The sequence below is a fragment of the Chaetodon auriga genome, chromosome 15 (assembly GCF_051107435.1).
Source record: "Chaetodon auriga isolate fChaAug3 chromosome 15, fChaAug3.hap1, whole genome shotgun sequence".
Lineage (NCBI taxonomy): Eukaryota > Metazoa > Chordata > Actinopteri > Chaetodontiformes > Chaetodontidae > Chaetodon > Chaetodon auriga.
The window spans coordinates 83170-111095 of record NC_135088.1 but is presented as its reverse complement, the minus strand read 5'-3'; the positions used below and the strand labels follow the sequence as shown (position 1 = coordinate 111095).

The window sequence follows — 27926 nt, the reverse complement described above, 5'->3', positions numbered from 1 at the left end:
GTGAAGTGGGTGTGAGGACTGAATCCTTAAAAGGCCTGTGAGGACCATGAAACCCTGCAGACCAGTTCTGCTCACATGGACTCAAACACAGCATCTAACCTGGTAACTGCTGGCACAGGGAAAATGTATGTGGAGCATTTTGTTTTGCATGTGAACTTGATAGACATCTCTGCAAAGACAATGGAGTTTTACTATTCCAAGAATGGACTATACAAGATTATTTGAGCTTCTCTGTTATGAGTAGATAACTGCAGTGTACCATATACCTGGATAAAACCCTTCATATATCCCGTGTTGATTTTGAGGGGGCCCCATAAATGCCTCTCTAATAATGTCAAATGCCACTTCATTTCAGACAAACATCACTGATGGACTGCAGTACCGGGGCCTCGTCGAACTTTTCCTGTTTTCTGCTCCAATTATATTGTCATGCTGTGTGTTTCTCTGCATTAATGCCACCATGTTTTTCACCTTGAGGAGTAAACTGGTGTTTCGTGAGACCTCTCGTTACGTTCTTCTGTTTAACCTCCTTTTTGCAGACACTGCACAGATGGCACTGAGTCAGGTACTGTACATACTGTCTGCTTGTAGAGTAATGCTGACATATCCTGTATGTGGTGTTCTCACCATGATCTGCACTGTCACAAATGATGTTTCCCCTCTCACACTGGTGCTGATGTCTCTGGAGAGATATGTGGCTGTTTGCTACCCACTGAGACACGCTACCATCATCACCATCAGAAACACAGAGGTGGCTATCGTTGTGGTTTGGGCCGTCACTTCATTAAATGTCCTTATTAAAGTTCTTTTAGTGTTAGATTTCCTATTTGAGAACCTGCAGATGAAAGAATTTTGTTCCATAGAAAACATGCTGCTTAGCCCAGTTTCTAACAATTACAACCAAGTCTACACTTGTTGTCTGTTTGTATCAGCTGGTGTGGCAGTCACTTCTTCATATATTGGTGTGATGGTAGCAGCCAGGTCAGCCTCCACAGACAAAGCTTCAGCCCGTAAGGCTCGTAACACACTGCTGCTGCATCTGGTGCAGCTGTGCCTCAGTCTGTCTTCGACAATATACAGTCCTCTGGCTTTTGCTATCACAAAACTCGTTGAGACAATAACAATTTTGCGCATCCAGAGTATTCTATATGTGTGTGTAATCCTTCTTCCCAGATGTCTGAGTGCTCTCATCTATGGTGTCAGAGACCAGAACATCAGACCCATCCTCATTGGCCATCTATGCTGTCGATATAAACTGTCAGTTGTCACAGTAATTAAGGTCTCAGTCTAGGCGCCACTGAATCATCAAGCATTACTGTCATTTAAGAGATGTATATTGCTTTGAGACAAAGCTCAGTTTCTTGTTGAAATTGCTCTAAATCAAAAACATCTCTATTTGTTAGTGCAATATCGTAAAATAAATGTGGTGTCATCTTGCAAGAGTACTCTATTTTTCATTAATTGTTTTTTCATTCTACATTCAACAAAAAGGCTTTTAATCTATGTGTACATTTTAATGTATTTAAAAACTTAACTCCACTCTGAGATTGTTTGCAAACTAATTTTTTGTTTTTCTTCAGCTCACATAAGGTTATTGATATTGTGCGTTAGCCTGTTAGTGTAGTAGATAGAAAAATAGCCATGTAAAACATTTTGTTTAACACCGTGATTTTGTATTTTTTACTGACATGGTGATCTATCAGCTTATGTAGCTTTATTTTGAAGGAGTCTCTTTATTTTGAAGGAGCCAGAGCTTCCTGTGGGGACGATGCCTTGCTGGTCTCATTCAATACAGAGCTACATGAGAGCAACAGCGTGTCGTAGTCTTTGTAATGACTATTTGCCCCTTCACAGGTAAGAAAGTGTTCAAAAGCACCATTGTGATTTAGTAGTAGTTTATTTATATTATTAAGCTCACATAAATGATAATTACATGCGGCGGGAATTGTTTGAAATACTTAAACTTATTTTGAGCAAAGTTAGGCTAGCCGTTTTCCATGTCTGTAAGCTAGCGCCCTTTGCGATGTTGGCCAAGCTACGTTCAGTTAAGGCGGGAGACCAAGCGGTTGTCTGAGAGATTTTTGTGTAGTAGTATACCAAACGCAACTGAATTTGGAAGGTAATGGTATAATGTGTGTTATTTTCTTGTTAATGTTTCGTTGATATGATGAAACAGTAGACAACCACAGTTTAAAACTGATGTCTTGCTGTAGTTATCTCAGAGTTTGGAGATTAGTGTATAAATTCAGGAAATAGTGCAGCAGATAATTGCATATTTCACAAGAATCGTTCAAATAGTGATACAAGCATGGAATTTGGTGCATGTACTCTTCAAGGTCTACTCTTTTCAAAAATAACACTGGCCAAGTAAAAATCCAAAATGGCAGTCATTTTTCAAGATGGCTGCCTTGTCTGACCACATTTTGCTTTATTCCTTTTTTTTTTTTTTCCATTGTTGCATAATGGATTTTTTTTAAGATAAAAATGTTTCTTGATAACTAGCTACATGAGTTTTGTTTTAACTATTGTCATAACATACAATTTGATTACAAAGATGGCATCCAAGATGGCTGCCATTAATTTAAAGTATCCATACCTTGGCAACTACTTAACATTTAGAAAATCAGAAATCAGTTTACACATGATTTTTTTGGTGTGCACATACATTTGGGTCATAGAATCCAATGGAGCCATTTCCACATTTGTAAGTACAGAATTAAGGCAATTAAGGCTATCTAGCCTCAAAGCTGAGACCAGGTCCCAACATGGCCAGGAAGGGAGACGTAAGGTGACAAACAAGAACACCATTCCGTCCAATTGGTGCAACTTCCTTAGGCACAATGACAACAAGACGGAGTTGTTCCAGTTCCTGGCAGACAGGGTTGCCCAAATATCAAATCAAATCAATCAAATATATATCAAATATCTCTCATGAGGAAGCTGACAGGTGTATCTTTGTGCATGCCAAATATGCCACAGAACATGGAAGCAAAGCCATCATGGTCAAGGCAAATGGTACAAACATTGTCATCATTGTACCGAGTGCCTTCCCTACCCTTCAGAGTTTGGGGCTAGAGCACTTGTGGGTGGCATCTGGGCAAGGTCAGAGCCTGCGTTGGATCAGTGTACATGACCTGTGTCGCTATGTCAACCAGGAGAAGGTCAAAGGCATGTTATTCTGGGCGCTCCTTTAGCTCAGTTGGTAAGGTGTGCACCCAATGCACTGAGGCTGTCGGTCCTTTGCAGTGGCCGCAGGTTTGACTCCCACCTGCACCACCCTCATTTGCTGCAGTGTCCCCTCTCTCTGCTCTCTTTCCTGTCATGTCTTCAGCTGCCTCTGTCACAATAAAGGCAAAAAAAGCCATGTTATTGGCAAACAGGGGACATTTGTCCAGAGGCCTCCCCCTTTCGTCTCCAAGCTGAGCCAGTACCCTCTCACAGTGGAAGATGGTGACCTGGAGATACTGGATCTTGCAAAATGGTCACCATCTTGGATTTTTGTGTTGCCAGCGTTTTTTTATTTTAAAGTAGGCTTTGAAGAGTACAGGTACCAAATTTCATGCTTGTATCACCATTTGAACAATTACTTCACTTATCTGTTTCACTAAAATGCAGATAAGACAGAAGTGATTGTATTTGGCCCCAAAAATGAAAGGTCAAAGATCAGTGCTCACCTTAACTCCATGTCACTGATAACAACAGATAAAGCCAGAAATCTTGGTGTAATTACTGATTCTGACCTGAATTTTAACAACCATTTAAAGCTCATTACCAAATCAGCCTACTACCACCTGAAAAATATAACCAGAATTAAGGGATGTCTGTCCAAAGAAGACATGGAAAAACTGGTTCATGCATTTATTTTCAGTAGGTTGGACTATTGCAATGGAGTCTTTACTGGCCTAAACAAAAAATTAATAAGGCAACTACAGCTGATTCCAAATGCTGCTGCACGAGTCCTTACAAACACCAGAAAAATGGACCATATCACAGCAGCCCTCAGATCACTACATTGGCTTCCCGTGAGTCAGAGAATAGACTTTAAAATCTTACTGTTGGTCTACAAAGCATTAAATGGTCTAGGACTGAAATATATTCTAGATTTATTAACTCCATACGAAGTATCCAGACCTCTCAGGTCATCAGGGACTGGTCTACTGTGTGTTCCCAGAATGAGAACCAAACAAATTGAAGCAGCTTTCAGTTATTATGCTCCTCACCTGTGGAACACTCTCCCTGCACACCTGAGGTCTGCACCAACTGTCAGCTCATTTAAATCAGGGTTGAAAACATTATTATTTGCTACAGCTTTTACTTAAAGTAAATATATTTGCTCAATGACTTTAATCATTCTAATTGCTAAATTATTGTCTTTTACTGGCTTCTGTTTTTAATTTTCCTTTAATTGTACTTTATTTTGATTTTTCTATTCTCTTCTAATCTCTTTCTTTCTTTCTTTCTTTCTTTCTTTCTTTCTTTGAAATGTATGATTTTAATGTACTTTTATGCTTCTGTAAAGCACTTTGAATTGCCTGGTGTGCCAATTGTGCTATACAAATAAATTTGCCTTGCCTTGCCTTGCCTAAAAATGGATTGTTATCATAGAAATTGAAACTGATTTAAAGAAGAAGAAGAAGAATCAGGGGGAGACATTCCCCTTTATTATCACACACACATGCACACAGCACACGGAGGTGAAATTTGTCTTCCGCCTTTGACCCATCCTGGTCGTCCTTCCTCCGCGGCAGACCAGGAGCGGTGGGCAGCCAGACCGGCGCCCGGGGACCCATTTCTTCTGTGTCACCATTGGTCAGGTGGTGATCTTCTTGCATGTTTTTAGTGGGGGTATATTTTTACGGAGGATACCCCAGGTGAACACGGGGAGAACATGCAAACTCCACACAGAAAGGCCCTCCTCGCAGGCACCGAAGCATGGTGGAGGACACACCCAGTGCCCGCAGCGAGATTCGAACCCAGGACCTTCTTGCTGTAAGGCGACAGTGTTGCCACTGTGCCACCGTGCCACCTGATGTATTCACATTAATATTATTTCATGTTATACTTAATGGAGTTAATTTCAAGGTATAATGACATGACTTTGTGATTTCAGTAAAATGTATTTCTAATTGCTGTTAAAAAGAATATAATTGTTATAGAGATTGAAGTTGATTTAAAAGTACTGAAAGTAAAATGAGTTTATGATTATAGTTAGATGTGTTGATTGTTGCAGGAAGATATTTCCTTTGTCTTTCATTGATATTTTGTTAATAGTTTATGATGTATTTTGTTAAGAAAAAAAGGGTAATTTCATTCAATACAGAGCTACACGAGAGCAACAGCGTGTCGTAGTCTTTGTAATGACTGTCTGCCCTTCACAGGGGCGTAACATTAGGATGTATTATGATACCCTCTTTCTGCCCTCCATTGTTATAGCCTAGACGGCGTGTTTAGACTCTGAATAGACAATGACTTGAAAATTGTTACTGTGTACATGTCTAAACAGAATATTGATAAAAGCTTGTGACAAAAGTAAATTTAAGGTTGAAATGCCAACTCTGCTGAAGCACATTCACTAATGATGTGCCTGTTTGGAACCTGTGTTGCCCCCTCCTCTTTCTCACACACACACACACACACACACACACACACACACACACGCCATAATAACATGATGTAATATGATTATCATTTATGACATTCAAACCTGGCTTAACGCTGTCTGTTAATTGCAACTCCGCCGACTAAATCCCGCAACTTCTCCTGAACTTAACATCCCCATCATTAAAGAACTTGGACTTCGCCACCCTTGTTACATTCATAGAGGCTGCGGTCGAAAATTCCTCGACCATTACCAAACAAGCTGCTCTGCTACAAACATCCCGTCTCTCTGGTCATCTGTCGCACATCTGACGCATCATCAGAGCGCCATCGCCCCAGCAATCATCAACACTGGAAATATTGCAAGATCTCTGCTATCCAGCATGGGAAACACCACAACATCCCCGTACTCCCGGTCGGATACACTTCATGCAGTGGGCTCTAGTCTACGTGGAGTGGATTTTAATGCTTTGCGACCTGTACAGAGATTCACCTCACAGTCATTGGTCAAATTCGAACTCTTCAACACTCAATCCATAAATAATACATCCACACTGATTGAAGAAAATATCAGAGAGAAAGGACTTGACTTCATGTGTCTGACGGAAACCTGGCACCAGCCAGAGGTTTACTCTGCCCTAAATGAAGGATGTCCCCCCCGGCTACAGTTACTTGGAGGCAGCCCACAGCACTGGCCGCGGTGGTGGCCTAGCTGTCATTCACCGACAGGACCTGGAGCTGTCCCCCGTCTCGCTGCCTGCAACATCCTCCTGTGAGTGTCTTGCATTTAAGTGTAAGCTCCCCTTCCGCATGACTGTTCTCCTTCTCTACAGGTCCCCAAAACCCAACTCTGCTTTCATCCCAGAAATGTCTGATCTCCTCACAACACTCTGTACTACCTCTGCCAACATCATTATCTTGGGAGATATAAATATTCATGTCGACACCCCCTCTTGCCATCACACTGCTGATTTCCTTCAGCTGCTAGACTCCCTCAACCTACAACAACATATTGATGTCCCCACACATTCTAGGGGACACACGCTCGATCTTGTCATCTCTAACTCCGCCCCCATCAGCAACCTTCAGGTCTACGATCTTGGTGTTTCAGATCACAAGGTAGTGTCAGTGGAGCTGCCTTTTCCTTCCCACCACACCAAACCAAAGCGACAGATCCACTTCAGAAATCTGAAAAACATCAATCCTGATGCCCTGGCACTGGATCATCAACTTCTCTCTTGTGGCTCCACTGACCTCCTCTCTGTTGCTGACTCCGCTGACTTTTATAACAAGTCCCTGAGCAGTCTCCTGGACCTCCATGCCCCCTTAACATCCAGGTCAGTCTCATTCTCATGCTCAGCACCCTGGTACACCTGTGAGCTGCGAAAAATGAAGACAGCTGGGCGTGTCCTTGAGCGGCGGCTCAAGGCCTCTGGACTGACTGGTCACAAACAGGCATACAGGGAACACAACCACTACCATAATCAACAACAGCCTTGGTAACTCCAAAAAACAATTTTCAACAATAAATCACCTTCTCAAACCCCCCTCACCCTCCCACTCTGAGACCACCGAGGAGAGGTGCAACATGCATGTCACCTTTTTCAAACAAAAAGTTGATAACATCCATTCGCACCTCTCCACCACTGCTGTCTTGCCCCCCCCCCAAGCTGCCGACAAACTGTCTGAGGCTGTCCAGCCCTTCTGCGGACATCATCAAAAAAATGAAGCCGTCCACCTGTGCCCTGGACCCTTTTCCTCCAGCTCTGCTGAAGGCCAACATCTCTGCTGTCTCCATTCATCACCAAGATCATAAACCACTCCCTCGTGGCCGGCCATATCCCATCTGCGCTGAAAACTGCTGTCATCAGACCACTACTGAAAAAACCCACCCTGGATCCTGAAGTTCTCAGCAACTACAGGCCCATGTTCCTATCAAAGGTTCTGGAAAAAACAGTTGCAGCACAACTTCATCATTACCTCAAATACAACAACCTGTTTGAAAAGTTTCAGTCTGGATTCTGCCCTGGCCATAGCACAGAAACAGCCTTTGTCAGGGTCACCAAGGACCTTCTGATGGCAGCAGATACTGGCTCCCCATCCCTACTCATCCTCTTGGACCTGTCATGACCTGGCTCAGGCGGTCACAACAAAAGAGGGAGACAACACCATGACAAAGTTTAAGAGTCTTTATTTTTCAAACCAAACCAAATTAAACCAAATTAAACATTCAAAGTTACTTCAAATAAGATCAAATCAAATATTTAAAGCATGAAGTGTGTAAATCAGTGGAGTCAGTAGTGTAAGATGTGTATGAGTGAAGATAATGTGTGTAAATGTTGTAAAATGCAAACTGAACTAAACCTAATCTAACATAACTAAACCCAAATGTGTGATATACCTGTGTGGAGGCCAGGAGAGAGAGAGAGAGAGAGAGAGAGAGAGAGAGAGAGAGAGAGAGAGAGAGAGAGACTGTGACTGCAGGAGCTTAAATAACCTCCTCACTCTAAGCACAGGTGTCTGACATTACTCCAACCAAGGAGCTGCACTCACAGGCACAGGCTCAGGCTGACATCACCAAACATCTCATGATGTCATGGCCATCACAGACCTAACATCTGCTTTTGATACAGTTGACCACAACATCTTCCTCCGCCGCCTACAAAACACCATTGGACTTTCAGAAAACACTGACAACTGGTTTATCTCCTACCTGACCGGCAGAACCGAACACGTCGCCCTGGGTGAAGCACAATCTCAAACCCACAACGTCACCTGCAGTGTCCCTCAGGGCTCTGTGCTGGGCCCCACCCTTTTCTCCATCTACAGGCTTCCCCTTGGCAAAGTCATTAACAAACATGGTTTATCATTCCATTGCTTTGCTGATGACACACAGCTTTACCTGAGAACAACCCCCACGTCTTATGCTCTGCTGCCAATGCACACACTGACCACCTGCCTGGAGGAGATAGAGGCGTGGATGAAGCTCAACTTCTTACAACTAAACAGTGCCAAAACGGAAGCCATCCTGGTTGGCACACCACATCAGCTCCGCTCTTCCTCCATCACCAGTATCATCTTCTCTGGTCAAAACATCTCCCTCTCCACATCTGTCACCAACTTAGGTGTAAAAATGGACCCCCACCTCACATTTGACACCCACATCAAACACCTTTGTAAGACTTCATTCTACCACCTCAAGGACATCGCCAAACTCCGTCCAACACTCACCCTGGCAGATGCAGAGAAGCTCGTCCACGCCTTTATCGCCTCCAGGCTGGACTACTGTAATGCACTCCTCATCGGGATCTCTGGCAAGAACATCCAAAGACTACAAAACATCCACAACAGCGCTGGCAGGATCCTGATGAGGGTGCGCAAGTATGATCACATCACCCCCATCCTGAAATCTCTTCACTGGCTCCCTGTCCCACTCAGAATTGAATACAAAGTCTCCCTCCTCACCCACCAGTGCATCTATGGTCACACAATCAGTAACAACTAACACTCTCCAAGCCCCCAGAACCAAACTTCACAGCATGGGTGACCGGGCATTTTCCTCCGTAGCACCAAGGCTGTGGAACGCCCTCCCTGACCATCTGAGGGCCCCACAGTCTACAGATGTTTTTAAGTGAAATCTTAAAACATATCTTTTTTAAAAAAAGGTTTTTGCTAATTGTCGTTCTCTATAAGTTCCTCTTTTTTTCAACTCTGTACCTGAACCTTGAGATTGCCTGAATATGAGGTGCAAATAAAATTTAGAAGAAGAACAAGGGGGACAATCCCCTTTATTTGTCACACAGACACATATATCATGCCCACACACGCCATGCACTGGTGAAATTTGACTTCCGCCTTTAACCCATCCTGGTCATCCTTCCTCTGCGGCAGACCAGGAGCGGTGGGCCGCCATCCAACCGGCGCCCGGGGACTCAGTTCCCCTGTCACCATTGGTGACACCCCCGGTGCCTGCAGCGAGAATCGAACCCGGGACCTTCTTGCTGTGAGGCGACAGTGTTGCCACCGTGCCACCGTGCCACCTTTATTATTATTGCCCACTTATTGCTATGATATCCTGTTGATTTATCAAAGATGTTTGGTATCTGTCAGCAACTGAGGAGGCCAAGCTTTCAAACACAGAAGCATTAGACATGTAATAAACTTCATTCTTTAGTGAAGAAACTGTGGCCTATTTAAAGAAAAGAATTGGGACAAGATAGATTCATAGTGGAGCAAGAGCAGACTGGAGATTATTATATTGTTATATCACCTGTTACCAATTAACATAAACTTGTTCATTTTCAGCTCAAATGAAAAGCAAATACACAATAAGCCGCATTAGAAATGATCATTATATTTATTCTTTCTGTGCCAGCATTTGAGAAACATTTGTGAAAATGAAACCATTTAATGTGGTTCCGCCCGAGGTCCACCTTGGCCTCAGACTTAGACTTAGACTACTACAGGGCCTTGGCTATCTGAGGGCAGAATTTGTGTGTATCTGAACTTTTTCATTGTGTTGAAGTCTGTGGCACAGCTCTGGACTAGTTTCATTCTTATATCACAGACAGGACCTTCTCTGTCACTGTTAACAATTCATCCTCTATCCCTGTGTTTCTCTCATGTGGAGTCCCTCAGGGCTTGCTCCTTGGTCCCCTCCTATTTTCCATCCATATGTTTTGGCTAGGCCAGGGGTTCCCAAACTTTTCCATGCCATGGCCCCCCAAACAGCATTAGTTTCTGGCCAGGGACCCCCTTTGCAATCCCACTGACAATGCTACAACATATGTAAAGAAACATCAACTTTTAGAATGATTTTCTTACTTTTATTCACTATTCAATAATTATTACTTTTATTTAGCATAAGAATATTATTAACAAACATGTTTTCAACACTGTATTATATTCCCACCAAATAATGAACTTTTCAAGAAACTGTTGACAGACAAGAACAGAACAAAAGAACTCGAACCTCTTAAGTGTGTGTGTGTGTGTGTGTGTGTGTGTGTGTGTGTGTGTGAGACAGACAGAAATTACACTAGTGAGAGGGATGGGCTTGGTGGCTCCTACACAGTTTGTCAAGCCTGGGCTTAATGTCTGTCAGTGCCATATGAATGTCATTGTCCACGTGTAGAAATGCTCTATGTTTTGTGTTCCTTTGGTCTGTTTCTTGTCAAAAACTTGTCCATTTTGTGCTAGCTACGCTAGCTTGAGGAGCAAAGCAGTTTGATAAATGGCGCCAACCGCCAGGTCTACATGCGACTTCATGACGTCATGAACGATGTTTTGACTGGCAGGCAATCAGAACGATGAAAGATTTCAATTGCACGTTGAATCCGCTGGTAGACCGCTCTACAAAAAACGATCCCCACAAAAAACAATCTAGAAAAACAATTTTACAATATATTACAGACTTGAACTTATCTGAAATCTGGAGAAAACTTAACCCAAATAAATTTGAATTCTCATGCTACTCAGGAATATATAAGTCCAGGTCTCGCATTGATTATTTTTTAGTATCACAAGAACTGGTATCCAAAATTAAGAATTGCTGGTATGGGTGTATAGCCATTAGTGATCACTCCCCCATTTCTATGTCTGTACAAATAGACAAACTTCAACAGTCTCCCCCTAATTGGCGTCTGCAAGTGAGGTGGCTTAAAAATTCTGAATTTGTTAAATATATAGAAGATAAAATTGATTTCTATTTTCAGATTAATACCAACCAAACTAATGCATGCACTAGATGGGAAGCCTTCAAGGCATATATTAGAGGACAAATTATTAGTTTCATCACTACTAAAAACAGAAAATATAAATAACAATGATGACCCTGAAAAACAAAAACGGCTACTAATTTTAAGAATGGAATATAATAAATTAACATCTGATAAAGCAGCAAAGAGTTTACTGTGGCTGAACCAAGCCTTTTATGACCAGGGAGAAAAGGCTGGCAAATTGTTAGCGTGGCGAATTAAAAAAATACAATCTGAAAGAGCCATTAATGGCATAACCACTCAATCTGGGGAGATTTCAAACGATCCTGAAGATATTAATAATACATTTAAGGAATTTTATCAATCACTGTACAGGTCAGAATGCTCCCCCATGCCTGCTTGTAGGGATACCTTTCTTAATCAGCTACAGTTCAAATCGCTCACAGAGGAGGTTAAAGAAGACCTGGATAAGGACATAACTATGGAAGAGCTATCACAGGCCATTAAAAGTATTAACTCAGGCAAAGCTCCAGGGCCTGACGGCCTACCAATAGAGTTTTATAAAACCTTCCAAAAGCAATTGTTGACTCCACTTTTGGATATGTTCAACGAGTCATTTAACAATGGGATATTACCACCAACTTTAAGACTTGCTACGCTAATCCTTATTTTAAAACGTGGGAAAATATCAACTGACTGCTCCTCATACAGGCCTATTAGTCTTATGGGAGTAGACAGTAAGATAAGTAAGGGATTTCATAACATAAAAAGGGTCCTCAACATAATTCATTCTAAAAACAATACCAGGGATACAGCGCTATTATCTCTAGATGCTAGACAAGCGTTTGATAGAATTGAATGGCATTATTTGTTCAACTTATTGCCAAGATACGGACTTGGGGGAAAATTTTTGAAATGGATAGAATTATTATATACCAACCCTACCGCACGTGTAATGACGAATAACAATTTATCAAGCCCATTAACGCTAGAGAGGTCAACCCGTCAGGGCTGTCCCCTCTCCCCACTACTGTTCATTTTAGCCATTGAGCCTTTAGCCATGTCCATCAGAACTGAAGCCAATTTGTCAGGAATAACAATTGGAGATTATGAACACAGGATATCGTTATATGCAGACTACGTAATTCTTTTCTTGTCAAATTTATCAAACAGTGTCCAGACAGTTTTATATCTAATCAACAGATTTGGTCAATTTTCTGGATACAGTATTAATAATGCAAAATCCTCTATACTTTTCCTGAACAAAGATGAAAGAATTAACCCAGTTATAACAACGCCTTTTTTCAATGCGAGAGAGGGCTTTACCTATCTTGGGATTAAGATTACCCCTCAAATTAGCACAGTGGTTCATGCAAATTATGACCCATTGATGAAAGAGGTACGAGAATCACTTGAAAAATGGACAACAATGCAAATATCAATGATTGGCTGGATCAACATAATCAAGATGACTATTTTGCCGAAATTCTTATATTTGCTTCAATCACTTCCAATGCCACTGCCAAAATCCTTTTTTAAAGAAATTAACAAAGCATTTTGTAGGTTTATTTGGAATAACCGAAAACCTAGATTAAGACTCAGGTTACTGTATTTGCCATATGATAGGGGGGGATTACAGATGCCCTGTTTACAGTGGTACTACTGGGCCGCTCAGCTACGCAGTGCTATGTTCTATTTTCTTACACATTCCCCTCCAGCATGGGCTCATATTGAACAAGCATCATTATCTAAACTGCCACTAAGTCTATATTTATATTCAGCAGATTTGAAAACTTTAAAGAAAAAAACTATAAATCCATTCCTTAAAAACTCTATTGATGTATGGTACAAAGCTCATAGACATATTGGTGACACACCTACCATCTCTCAATTTTCACCTGTTTGGGGAAATGAGCAGTTTACTCCTGGCAGGGCAGACAGTGGTTTCAAGGCCTGGGCCGATAGTGGGGTGCAAAAAATTGGAGACTTATATGTTCAGGGTACTCTATTAACCTTTAACGACCTTTGTGAGAAATATTCAATTCCAAAAAAACACTTTTTTAAATACTTACAATTGAAGCACTTCATTTCATCAAAGAGTCACCAGGATACACAAGAGCCGCCGCTGTCCTGCCTTGAGGATATTGTGTTGAAACATATGAATGGGAAACGCCAAATCTCTATATTATATGCACTACTTGTTTCACATGATGATGAATCTAGTCATGACAGAAGAAGAGCATGGAGTTTAGATATTAAGGAAGATATTGAAGAAGCTGAGTGGGCGACAGCTTGTATGAAAGCTCAAACACAAACCATTAATACTCGCATGAAACTGCTACAACACAAGTGGTTAATGAGGACATACATAACCCCTGAGAAACTCAATAAATGGTCCCCTGGCACTCCAGATACCTGCGTAAAATGTTTGACTGAGAAAGGCACTCTGATTCATTGTGTATGGGAATGTCCTAAACTGGTAGCTTTTTGGAAAATGGTTGTTGACATTCTAAGCAGAATTACAGGTACCCAGATACCCTGCATAGCAAAACTTTGTATTTTAGGGATATACCCAGATTACTTTTCTGTTAACTCTAAGTCTAAGACTCTGATTAACTTTGGCCTTCTGCAGGCCAGGAGGATGGTTGCTTTGTCTTGGAGAGAGACTGAAGTTTCCTCTATACAATCTTGGATAAAAGAGATGGCAATGCATGTTACATTAGAAAAACTTACCTATGTAATCAAGGGTAAAGCACACAAATTTGAAGAGGTGTGGACACCCTTAATGGACTTTATCAAGCAACAATAGAATATAGCTATCTCTAAGGCTATTGGGTGTGACGACTTAATTTTAATTTAATTTTAATTTAATTTAATTTAATTTAATTTAATTTAATTCATTATATTATTTTGTGTGGGTATGTATGTCTGTGTGCAGTTTACTTTTATTATTATTATTATTATTATTATTATTATTATTGTTGTTGTTGTTATTATTATTATTATTATTTATTATATTTTTTTAATCCATTGTTTGTACATACAGGTATGCAGTGAGGTTAACCTGCAATTTATGGTGTGGTTGTATCAATGTGTTTTGTACGTTCATTTTGAAAAACAATAAAAATATTGTTCAAAAAAATAAAAGCTTGCTTTAAATATTGAAGAGAATATTTAATCTTTAACTACGCATTTTGGAGTTCAGTTTTCAGTTCACCTTCTACTCACTTAACTATTCACAGTAACAGACATTGTGAGCAGGGGTGCCCAAACGTTTTCATGCCACTTTGTATGTATCTATATAACCATCACAGTACATATGTTTGTGTGCATCCCCTGTACAGTCTCTGCACCTTATGTATGTCCTACCTGGTTCTCATTAAGCATATACATTACTACTACTGTACAACCTATCTACATCACAGTTTTACTAATTGCGTTACTACTGTACACCAGTCTACCTCAGTTGGTTATATAGTTTATTTTAATATTGCAGTGCATATGACAAATAAATCTTGAACAAGGATGAAGCTTAAGCACGTGCTGCTACAGCATGCATATGGTGGAATGGATCAAGGCATTGAGTGCAAGGTGGTGGTAGAGAGATTACATCGCTCGTGAATAATTTGTTAACAATGCTGACGTATGATTGTATCATGTGAGAAAATGTGGGGACAGAACTCATAAACAAAATGTGAGAGCAGGCAAACCCTGCAGTCCACCTCTGCACACATAGAAACATGCCAGGCTTCTGCCTTGCTAAGAGCTTTGCTGATGATGTGGGATTTTGCACGTGAACTCAGTGACATTCTCTGCTTTAAAGATGAAATGTCTTCACTGCTGTAGGAATACAAACTGGACAAGATTACTTTTGCATTTGCTGTCTGATTACATCAAGAGTCTGATCATTTTATGTCTGCTCAAAGCTTCTCTACGATGTCAAATGGATCTCAATCTCAGATCAACATCATTGCTGAATTGGGGATTCTGGAAAAAGTGATACATTGCACTGTGTCTACATTACTATGCTGTGTGTTTCTCTTCATTAATGGGACCATGCTATTCACCTTGAGGAGTAAATCTGTGTTTCAAGAGACCTCCCGTTACGTTCTTCTGTATAACCTCCTTTTTGCAGAGACTATACTGCTGGTACATGCTCAGTTAATGTACATAATGGCTGCTTGTAGAGTAAAATTGACTTATCCCGTATGTGGTGTTTTCACCATGCTTGCCAATCTCACCACTGTGATCTCACCTCTCACCCTGGCGGTGATGTGTCTGGAGAGATATGTGGCTGTGTGCTACCCACTGAGACACGCTACCATCATCACCATCAGAAACACAGAGGTGGCTATTGTTGTGATTTGGGCTTTCAGTTCACTGAATATCCTCACTAGGGTATTATTGCTGTTAAATTTTCCATTTGAGGATCTGCAGAGCTTGCAGATGAAAAAATTTTGCTCTTTAGAATACATGCTGCTTGGCCCAATGTCTAAAGATTATGACAAAGTCTACACTTATTGTCTGTTTGTATCAGCTGGTGTGTCAGTCATTTGCTCTTATATTGGTGTGATGGCAGCAGCCAGGTCAGCCTCCACAGACAAAATTTCAGCCCGTAAGGCTCGTAACACACTGCTGCTGCATCTGGTGCAGCTGGGCCTGAGTCTGTCCTCAACTGGATATAACCCAATGCTTCTAGCTATCTACAAGGTCCTAGAAAGGAAAATATTTTTACGTATCCAGATTGTACTGTATGTGTGTATTATCATTTTTCCAAGATGTCTCAGTTCTCTCATCTATGGTCTCAGAGACCAGACCATCAGACCCGTCCTCTTGTACAATCTCTGCTGTCAGTGGAGACGCTCAATTTCTGTCTCCGTCATTCCAGGAAAGGCAAAAATCAGCACAGGCATCACTTCATAGAGAAATATTATTTTTAACAAAATGTGTGAATTTATTCAGATTTTAAACAGAAAATGTGTACTGTGGCTCTTTTGAAAGTAAACTGCAACTAATTGCAAGCTATTAATGTTCAGCAGTACAATAGTGCTTCTATGGCATAGTTGTGTCTAAAGGTGAGTGAGTAAAGGTTTTATGTTTGTTTGTTTGCATTAACACAGCAGACGATAGGAAAACGTTGAAGTGTCAAAGCCACAGGCCACAATGACTATAACAGTGACACATGAATCATCATTCAAGACCCATGTGGTTTATAATCCCCAAAATGTACACGGGAAAAAAATAGAACGGGATGTGTTTTATGCAAGAACATTGATCAAGGTCAAGTTTTTTGGATTTTGTAAGTCGGACCGTAGTCAGACCAATGTGGTCTGTAAAGTATGCAAGACCGTTGTCCCCACCAATACCACAAACTTGTTTGACCACCTTAGCCGCGCTCACCCTTCGGAGCGCAGCGTATTCGCCAGCGTCCAACAGCATCTGCTACCGCAGCACCACCACACAAGCAGCAGACCACCATGCAGAGATGCTCTGCCTCAGTGCCTTATGACAAATCATCTAAAAGGCACAAAGACATAACGGAGGCAGTGGCATATCATATAGATAAAGACATGCTTCCGCTTAGCACTGTGGAGAAGCCAGGTTATAAAAATCTCTTACACGTGCTTGACCTCAATGTTATACCGGGCCGAAAGTACTTTTCTAAGACTGCCATTTGTTTTCTGTGTTACAGATGTAAAGTCAACCTCAGTTTATTTTAATTTCTCCTATGTTTATAAAACATTGCACATATTTTAAAACACTTTTTTCATCAGAAGATTAATCAGCTTGTGAACGTCCTGGCACTAAACCTGCAGAAAAAAAGTTCTCAGGTTTCTCTGTGTTTACATTTTTACACTTTGCACTATTTTGTTAGACTTTATTAAGCATCTGTTACCTATTCTTTATTTTTGCACCTTAATGTTAAGATATAATTGTTGAGTGTTCATTGTGATTTTAGACTTTTATTGACATTTATTATTTGAGTGTTTTCCATGGTTGTGTTGACATTTCCTTTCCTTTCTGCTTTGATAGTTGAGGGGATTATAATCAGAGGAAGGTTAAATTTCAAATAAAAATGTTTAAATTTAATGTATTTATCTCCTGGTCCTTATTTTAAATAGGTCATAAAAAACATCAATAATTATCGATATCGACCGATATAAAACACTTATATCGTGATACAGTTTTCAGCCATATCGCCCAGCCCTATTTCAGGGATACTCCTCAGTGGTGACATGAAATCATACTACCTACTCACTTTATTATGTACACTTATACTATCTAATGCACTAAACATCTCTGCCACATATTCTTCCTTCATGAAGCTTAAAATGTTTGTTGTTGTTTGTTGTTAAAATGTGAGGTTGTGAAGGTACTGTTGCATCATGGATATGGTGGAGTGGATCACACTACTGAGGAGGTGGTGGCTGAGAGATCTCTCATCTATGGCACCAGAGACCAGAACATCAGACCCATCCTCATATGCCATCTATGCTGTCAGCTGAAACTCTACATTATTCCAGCCAAAGCTGAGGTCACAGTCTAGGAAACATGGAACGCATCATAAAAAAAGGTCAAGTCTGTCTTTAAACAATACATGTCCATATGTACATTGAAAGTTTTTAGTCACTGTAATTTTTTCTCCTGTCCATAGTGGCTGTGAAGGTCTCTCCTCATAACACTATTCCAATGTTTGAGATAGTGGACGAAACTGAGAGTTTTCTTTCCACACAAAAATGCTTTCTTAAGTTTAGCTAAAGCTGATATGAGGCTTCAGCAGTCAAATCAAGTGGATATCTTGTTTGTACACATCATTTGCTACTGTCCCTCCACTGCAGTTTCTACTGTGTGAGAAACACCTGCTTAATTTGGTTAACTCTAAATCAGATAGCTAATATTAGCTTTGGTTAAAATTTTGGTACAGAACAAGCAATATTGATTTCTTTAGTGGCAGTATGCAGAGAGGATATAATTACAGCAAGCATCTTTCTTTCAGGTCAAGAGTTATGCATCTACAGGCCCTCTTTCCACCAATTCACCTTAAGACTAATCTGGATGCTTCAGTAATAAGTAACTACAGGCCAATATCAAATCTTCCCTTTCTAGGAAAAATTACGTTGCTTTCATGATGCAGAACAATCTTTTTCATGCATTTCAGTCTGAATTTCGTCCATACCACAGCACTGAGACTGTACTTATCAAAGTTTTAAATGACATACATCTGAATAATGATGCTTCCAAAACCTCAGTCTTAGTCTTATTAGATCTCAGTGCTTCCTTTGATACAGTTGATCAGGACATACTTCTGGACAGACTGGAAAAGTGGGTGGGACTTACTGGCACTGTCCTACACTGGTTCAAATCCTATTTACAAGATAGAGACTACTTTGTGTCAATTGGTGAGCATGTGTCTGAACGAAAAAAGATGATGTGTGGGGTGCCACAAGGGTCTATTCTCGGACCACTTCTTTTCAATATCTACGTTGCCCCTAGTTCAGATTATGGAGCATCATAATATTTCTTATCATACTTACGCAGATGATATACAACTTTATATTTCTGTGTCGTCACCTGACTACAGTCCCTTACTTTCACTGAGTGAGTGTATTCATCAAATCAATGAGTGGATGTGCCAGAATTTTCTTCAGCTTAATGCAGATAAGACAGAAGTGATTGTATTTGGCCCCAAAAATGAAAGATCAAAGATAAGTGCTCACCTTAATTCCATGTCACTGACAACAACAGATAAAGCCAGAAATCTTGGTGTAATTACTGATTCTGACCTGAATTTTAACAACCATTTAAAGCTCATTACCAAATCAGCCTACTACCACCTGAAAAATATAACCAGAATTAAGGGATGTCTGTCCAAAGAACACATGGAAAAACTTGTTCATGCATTTATTTTCAGTAGGTTGGACTATTGCAATGGAGTCTTTACTGGCCTAAACAAAAAATCAATTAGGCAACCGCAGCTGATTCAAAATGCTGCTGCACGAGTCCTTACAAACAGCAGAAAAATGGACTACAAAGCATTGAATGGTCTAGGACCAAAATATACTCCATATAACTCCTTATGAAGTATCCAGACCTCTCAGGTCATCAGGGACAGGTCTATTGTGTGTTCCCAGAATGAGAACCAAACAAAGTGAAGCAGTTTTCAGTTATTACGCTCCTCACCTTTTACTTAAAGTAAATATATTTGCTCAATGACTTTTATCATTCTAAATGCTAAATTACTGTCTTTTACTGGCTTCTGTTTTTAATTTTCCTTTAATTGTATTTTATTTTTATTTTTCTATTCTCTTCTAATTTCTTTCTTTGAAATGTATGGTTTTAATGTATTTTTATGCTTCTGTAAAGCACTTTGAATTGCCTGGTGTATGAATTGTGCAATACAAATAAATTTGCCTAATTTTTCCTTAAGAATTTTATGCTTTCATGGCCATAATTAATAACATTTGTAGCAGCCCTTGGAATGACGATTTGTGAGATTTGACTGATGCGTAAGGTCTTTTATTAATCTCGTTGAACTCCTTACGCCACTGTGAAACTGATTTAAAAACATGCATGCAAATAAACATTTAAGATAAATATTTCACAATGTATCAAAAATATCTACATGATAACAATAAAACAATTCACACACAAACATGTACCTCGCTGCGCTCTCCAAGGAATGCGTTGTTTAAAAATCCATGAATGAGATATGCTCCGCGAGTGATCATCAAACAAGCAGGCGTCCGGCTTATGCAACGCCGAATCAGCCGCAGCTGCCTTGACGGCTGTGATTACAACCGGATGTGTTACGTCATAATGGCGGCGGTCAATTCCAGTCAACTTAAATATTTACTGCCCAAGTCAAACATATACAAAAACCAATAATTCACAGAAATGTTTATAATTAATACCGCCCACGTTTGCTTAATCTTCTTTTAATCTTTTCCATTTTAATATATAATAAAATTACATTTTGGCCTTTTACAACATTTAATACAGGGAAAAAATAATTGTGGAAAAAAGTTGTAGATAATGCTACAGTCATCATAATTCTTCCAAAAGATGCTGCTCCCATGTTCACTGAGGGAAAAAGAATGACATGGACCAGGGTGTTGAGAAATAATTGTGAAAGCATTAAGTAATCTATTACTGTTTAACATTACAGATCCTGAACATGTACTCCAGAATAACGTTGTAGGCGATTGGAAGCACTTTGTAAACATGCAACAACAACAACAAAAAAAACAGTCAGACAGCCTGAACCTAAAACATGGATTCTGAAGGTACTACTCAAACTAACAAAACATCACCGAACAACTTCTGACCAGGAAGGCTACTGAGTTCAACAACCACTTCAGGGATGTTCAATTTGGTGCGTGTGTGGCTGAGTGTGAGTTCAGTGCATGAGAGCGTGCGTGCGTGCGTGCATGTGTGTGTGTGTGTGTGTGTGTGTGTGTGTGTGTGTGTGAGGGACAGAGATTGAGGGACAGAGAGAGAGGGAGAGAGAGAGAGATGAACTTGAAGCTAAATCCGTCCTGATGGCCACTGAATTGGGAAGAAAGCAGGGAGGGTGGGAGAGGGAGGGAGAGAGAGAGAGAGAGATGCCCATCACTGTCCTGAATCAGCATCAATCAATAATTTATTTTTTTCTCAACGTGAATTGTCTAATTGTGGTTGGAAATTATTCTCTCCTACCCGTTGTAGTCCAATGTGGTCTTGTCCTGCACGTTGGCCTACACAAGGCGTAGACATCTAGGCTTGGCACTGTATATCCTAGTATAAGTATTTCTTCGGGGTCAAGTCCCTCCGTTAATTCTTGCTCGTGACAAAGAAGTGTCAAATGGCAAAGACGAGAAGTTCCCATGGAAGATCGCAGGTTTTTGTGAATTCTCCTGGTGGTGGAAAAGATGCGCTCTGCTGCGCATGGCAAGCGTTATCATGACTCTCAACAACTTGTTGACACCCAGGAAAATATCTGGCGGACAGCTGTCCATCATCTCTACCAGGGATTGTTTTGACATATTTGTAGTGGTGTAACAGTTAATAGCGCAGCTAACAACTAGCATTCTTGCAAGCTTCCAGCGATTGTTGACACAGCTAATGTATGCACGCTGCGGCCACCCACATAGCTTTACCCAATCAAAATGAAGCGCAGAATATTAAAAATGGACAAAAGAGCATTGTGATGTGTGCACAGGGAAAGCAAGGACCCAAAATGCAGAGGGAAAGTTCACTCAAGTTTATTGTTCAAAGTAACAACAGAAAATTCTTTACAAAGGAAACGATGCTGCTCAGGCAGAAGAAAACGTAGTCTCTGCTGGAGGGAAACTCGACAGCCACTAGTAAGGCAACAAAAATCTCTGTTAAAGGGAATGCACACAGGCAGACAAAAACAAGCTCACAGGATTAATGAGGATACACTGCATGGGGAAAAGGCGGCTGGAGGCATGTGGCAGGGATCAGGAGATCATTCTGAGGTGAGACCATAGACATGAGCGAGGATCATCTGGCACCAGAGTGTGAGAGAAGCCCGCTTAAAAAGGAGAGTCCTGATGAGCGGGGATTAATGACAGGTGTGTCTGGCCGCGACTCACCTCAGTAGAGATCGGCCCCGCCCCTGCCACGCTCCAGCCCTGGAGAAACACAGAGGCAGAATCAGAGCAGATACCAAAACACAGCCACAACAAGCATTTCTGTAAATATTTGTAACATAATGATACCTTATTGAAACAAACTTGATCTCACACAATTTTGTATGATATTATTATGGGCTATTGTTTCATTCCTTGAATTTCAAGTTAATGCCGGGCACTTCTGATAGGGTGGGCCAGCTGTCAATCATAGTGGCACTGGCCCACATTGGCCCTTATGTGGCCTGTGAGGACCTTGACACCCTGCAGACCAGGGGCCTCATTTATAAAACATTGCGTAGAATCCATACTAAAAGTGTGCGTACGCCCAAAAGCTGAAAATGGCGTACGCCAAAAAATATTCGGATTTATAAAACGTGCGTACTCACACCTGCACGCAATTTTCCCTTTATAAATCACACTCCACCTGAAAGATTGCGCAGGTGGATTCACCTCACATCCCGCCTCCGACACACCCACATTTTACCATGAATGGTCAATGCAAAGTACCTCATGAATGACTTTGCATATAAATATGCCTGCTGATCAATGGCGTTTTACGTTCGATCATGGCAGAGAAAAGAAAAAGAAATTTTACGGAGACTGAAATTGAGGTGCTTGTGGGTGAGATGGAGGCCAGAAAGGATATTTTGTTTGGTGGTCACGGTAGTGGCGTCATGAATACAATAAAAAAAAAAAAAAAAGAGTGGCGGCACGTCGTCACCGCAGTGAATAGTTCCAGTGCCACAGAGCGATCTGTGGCAGAAACTACAGATCCCTACACTACTGTGCGTCAGGATGAATGAGTCATGTGTTGACCCAGGCCACCGTGCCACTACATTCGTCAAGATCATGTCCGAGGTACATATAATTTGTACATTGAGTGAATGCACATTTTTTCGATTCACATAAGCAAATTCATTTTCACTCTGAGCCCTTATAGCAATGTGAGTGCAGTCAATTGCGTCGATTATATTTGGGAAACCGGACATTGCTGCAAATATCCCAGACCTAAGGACATAATTTAACTGATTTATACCCAAAAGGGGCTTTAGACAGACAATGTAACATTATATAATATTAATCATATCAAACACTTACCTGTCGGCTAATTCCCACTGAAAGGAGCCAGTTGCCAGAAACCCCAGAGTGGTCAGCACCTGGATATGCACCGGGATGGCGCGGTTCCGGCGGGTGGGTCTATCTAACACTGGGCCCAGTTCAGCACATAGATCCAAGAGCACCGCTCTAGGGAATCTAAATCGGCTTATTAGCCAGTCATCATCATGGGCCAGCAAATCTCCGTGGTCCCTAAAACTTCTCTCCATCCTGATCCTACCATTTGCGTGATCTTCCAGCAGTGCCAGCGCATCCATTGTGCAGCATTACGCACGAGTGTCACCGCACTATTTATATGCTTACTCAGCAAATTGAATGATTGTTACACACCTTGTCACAATTAATACTAATCCATCAGTGCCATCCACCGCTCTGTATCATTTGAAGATGGAAGCATGATATATGAACATTGTGCATACAGTAGTAGGCCTAACGGCTCATTAAAGGAACACATCTATAACACTGCAGACTTGGGTGTTTATGATTACGCGGGTCTATAAGTCTGATATGTGATGACATTAAATGTATGAGATCAATCTGGCTTCAATTCACCACCTCACCATCTGCACCGCCAGTTTCCCCTGTCTCCAAAATGTTCGTACGCAAGCATCAAAGTTGGCGTACCGGTGCGCACATTCTCACGCTAAGTTTATTTTTATAAATCACAACCTTTGCGTAGGAAGTTGCGTACGCAACTTTCAAGCCCCTTTTTGTGCGTAAGCAAGTTTTATAAATGAGGCCCCAGTTCTGCTCACATGGAATCAAACACAGCATCTAACCTGGTAACCGTTGACACAGGGAAAACGTATGTGGATGATTTTCTGTTTTCTGTATGTGGAGCATTTTGTTTTGCATGTGAACTTGATAGACATCTCTGCAAAGACAATGGAGTTTTATTTTTCATATTATAGAAGGTAATTTGTGTGTCATACTTGCACCAACAGGTTGATAGGCATATGTCTTAAATGCACTTTAAGATAATTACAATTTACTAGATATCTGGATAAAACCCTTCACATATCCCATGCTGGTTTCAAGGGGGTCCCATAAATGCCTCTCTAATAATGTCAAATGCCACTTCATCTCAGACAAACATCACTGGTGGACAGCAGTACTGGGCCTGGTGGAACTTTTATTGTTTTCTGCTCCACTTTCATTATCATGCTGTGTGTTTCTCTGCATTAATGCCCCCATGTTTTTCATGCCTTGAGGAGTAAACTGGTGTTTTGTGAAACCTCTCGTTACGTTCTTCTGTTAACCCCCTTTTTGCAGACACTGCACAGATGGCACTGAGCCAGGTGCTGTACACACTGTCTGCTTGTAGTGTAATGCTAAAATATCTTGTATGTGGTGTTCTCACCATGATCTGCAATGTCACAAATGATGTTTCCCCTCTCACACGGGTGCTGATGTCTCTGGAGAGATATGTGGCTGTTTGCTACCCACTGAGACATGCTACCATCATCACCATCAGAAACACAGAGGTGGCTATCGTTGTGGTTTGGGCTGTCACTTCATTAAATGTCCTCATTCAAGTTCTTTTACTGTTAGATTTCCTATTTGAGAACCTGCAGATGAAAGAATTGTGTTCCATAGAAAATATGCTGCTTGGCTCAATGTCTAAAAATTATGACCAAGTCTACACTTGTTGTCAGTTTGTTATGAACCTGACTCAAAGGTTCACAACAAAAGGAGAAGAGTCCACACACCGATGTAGTGCAACAAAACATTTATTTAACTAAACATAACACAACCTAAACTGTGTGAATGTTACTTATCAGTGGTGTAGAGCAGACATATGTGTGAGTGGTAATAAAGGGACAAACGTAACACAAACTGAATTGCCCAGGGCAGAAAGAGGGCCTCTAAGATGGCCGCCCTATTTATATCATCCAGTTCCACCCTCTCAAGGTGCCGCCAACCAACTAACGGCCTGGAAGATGCTTCAAGGCTACAGAGAGGTAAAAGCATAAGGGAGGGTTAGAGAGAGGCTATCGCACTGTCATCAAAGATACGTATATTCATTCATTCATTCATCTTCTACACCCGCGTATCCCTTTCGGGGTTGCAGGGGGCTGGAGCCTATCCCAGCTAGCAATGGGCGAGAGGCGGGGTACACCCTGAACCAGTCGCCAGCCGATCGCAGGGCAACATAGACAGACACACAGACAGGCAACCATTCACACTCACACCTATGGACAATTTAGAGTCACCAATTAACCTAATGAGCATGTTTTTGGTCTGTGGGAGGAAGCCGGAGTGCCCGGAGAGAACCCACGCATGCACGGGAAGAACATGCAAACTTCACACAGAAAGGCCCTGCCCAACCCGGGGATTGAACCAGCGACCTCCTTGCTGTGAGGCACGCGCGATACGTATATTGATTTGAAAAAAAGCTTTTTTTTTCTTGAAATTTTAAACACAGAATATCAGTTAACACACAAACCTGCTGATGATATTGTGGTTTAAATTGAAAGCGTTTACATCAATTATTAATATACAGTAAAATAAACATGCTTGAGTTTTGCAAGACTACTTTATATTCTTTTTGAATTATTTCTACTCTGCAAATAATGCATTTGAGTTGAGTGTTTTTTCATTGTTGTCATTTTCTAATATACGAAAAGGGCTGTTAATCTATGTATATATTTTCAATGCATTGAAAGAATAAACTCCAGTCCAAGAATCCCAACACTGTTGGAAAGAAGCAGAAGCAGTAAGAGTGAGGGATAGTTTGATTAACAACAGGTTCAAATTGTAGTCTGATGACCTGCAGATGCACAGTTTTACATCTTTGGAAGAGAAGTGATGAACTTCTGTAAAACTTGTTGCTCACCTGACCTTTGGCTCATAAAATAGGCCCTGTCTGGACTCAAGGATGGTAATAATGGAAAGTTAAGTGATAAGTGGACAATCTTTGGTGGAGAGGCACATTGGAAGATCAGGTCTGGCTGTGCTCAGCAGACAGCAATGTGATCTCTATAGCTGTCAACAAAAATTCTTAAATCAAATATGTAATTGAATTGTAAAAAAAAAAAAAAAAAAAAAAAAAAAAAGCATAAATTTAATTGGGGAAATCAATATGTGATTGTGGAAAGAAAAAACAAAACAGCAGCAGCAAGGCGGCTGCACTGAAGACAGACAGAAGTCACAAAACCAGAGTTTCTGTTGTGCAGTAATTACTCTTTTTGGTTTGTTTTTTTATGTGAAAATCTGTCAAAATCCAACATGTTTAAATCTCTCTGGTAATAATGTCCAGTGAAAAAAAATTCCCAAGTTCGACATGAAAGTATTCAGGCTCTACATGCTGTTTCCCACCCTGCTTCTCTCTTGTCAGCACCCCCTCCTTCTCTACTGATTCTGTGAATGAAGAGTTTATTTCAGCCAAACCAGAATTAGTGTTGATTGTTGAAACAATGAAAAGATGAGCCAAGAAGGGTTTGGTGAGTTTTATTTTTTTGTTTTTGTCACATTTGAATAAAGTGTGCTTTATGATTACTCTTGAAAAAAGGCCTATCTCTGCAGGGATCCTTTCCATAATGTCGTCAGATGCTTACAATAGAATATCATGTGAAGTGGGTGTGAGGACTGAATCCTTAAAAGGCCTGTGAGGACCATGAAACCCTGCAGACCAGTTCTGCTCACATAGACTCAAACACAGCATCTAACCTGGTAACTGCTGGCACAGGGAAAATGTATGTGGAGCATTTTGTTTTGCATGTGAACTTGAGAGACATCTCTGCAAAGACAATGGAGTTTTACTATTCCAAGAGTGGACTATACAAGATTATTTGAGCTTCTCTGTTATAAGTAGATAACTGCAGTTTACTATATACCTGGATAAAACCCTTCATATATCCCGTGCTGATTTTGAGGGGGTCCCATAAATGCCTCTCTAATAATGTCAAATGCCACTTCATCTCAGACAAACATCACTGATGGACTGCAGTACCGAGGCCTCGTCGAACTTTTCCTGTTTTCTGCTCCAATTATATTGTCATGCTGTGTGTTTCTCTGCATTAATGCCTCCATGTTTTTCACCTTGAGGAGTAAACTGGTGTTTCGTGAGACCTCTCGTTACGTACTTCTGTTTAACCTCCTTTTTGCAGACACTGCACAGATGGCACTGAGTCAGGTACTGTACATACTGTCTGCTTGTAGAGTAATGCTGACATATCCTGTATGTGGTGTTCTCACCATGCTCTGCATCCTCACAAATGATGTTTCCCCTCTCACACTGGTGCTGATGTCTCTGGAGAGATATGTGGCTGTTTGCTACCCACTGAGACATGCTACCATCATCACCATCAGAAACACAGAGGTGGCTATCGTTGTGGTTTGGGCCGTCACTTCCTTAAATGTCCTCATTCAAGTTCTTTTACTGTTAGATTTCCTATTTGAGAACCTGCAGATGAAAGAATTGTGTTCCATAGAAAATATGCTGCTTAGCCCAGTTTCTAACAATTATGACCAAGTCTACACTTGTTGTCTGTTTGTATCAGCTGGTGTGGCAGTCACTTCTTCATATATTGGTGTGATGGTAGCAGCCAGGTCAGCCTCCACAGACAAAGCTTCAGCCCGTAAGGCTCGTAACACACTGCTGCTGCATCTGGTGCAGCTGTTCCTCAGTCTGTCTTCAACGATACACAGTCCTCTGGTTTTCGCTATCACAAAAGTTGTTGACAGAATAACAATTTTGCGCATCAAGAACATTCTATATGTGTGTGTAATCCTTCTTCCCAGATGTCTGAGTGCTCTCATCTATGGCATCAGAGACCAGAACATCAGACCCATCCTCATTGGCCATCTATGCTGTCGATATAAACTGTCAGTTGTCACAGTCACTAAGGTCTCAGTCTAG

The 27926-nt window shown here is 41.0% G+C and overlaps 2 protein-coding genes and 2 pseudogenes across 2 annotated transcripts; all 4 read left to right on the top strand.

The window, feature by feature from the left end:
• Positions 1–331: 331 nt before the first annotated feature.
• LOC143333053 (odorant receptor 131-2-like) lies at positions 332–1291 on the top strand. The gene has a single exon (XM_076750985.1). The coding sequence runs from the start codon at positions 332–334 to the stop codon at positions 1289–1291; it is 960 nt and encodes a 319-aa protein (XP_076607100.1).
• A 13960-nt stretch (positions 1292–15251) lies between these two features.
• Positions 15252–16824, top strand: LOC143333050 (odorant receptor 131-2-like; annotated as a pseudogene).
• A 7305-nt stretch (positions 16825–24129) lies between these two features.
• LOC143333049 (odorant receptor 131-2-like) lies at positions 24130–24854 on the top strand (annotated as a pseudogene).
• A 2112-nt stretch (positions 24855–26966) lies between these two features.
• LOC143333048 (odorant receptor 131-2-like) lies at positions 26967–27926 on the top strand. The gene has a single exon (XM_076750981.1). The coding sequence runs from the start codon at positions 26967–26969 to the stop codon at positions 27924–27926; it is 960 nt and encodes a 319-aa protein (XP_076607096.1).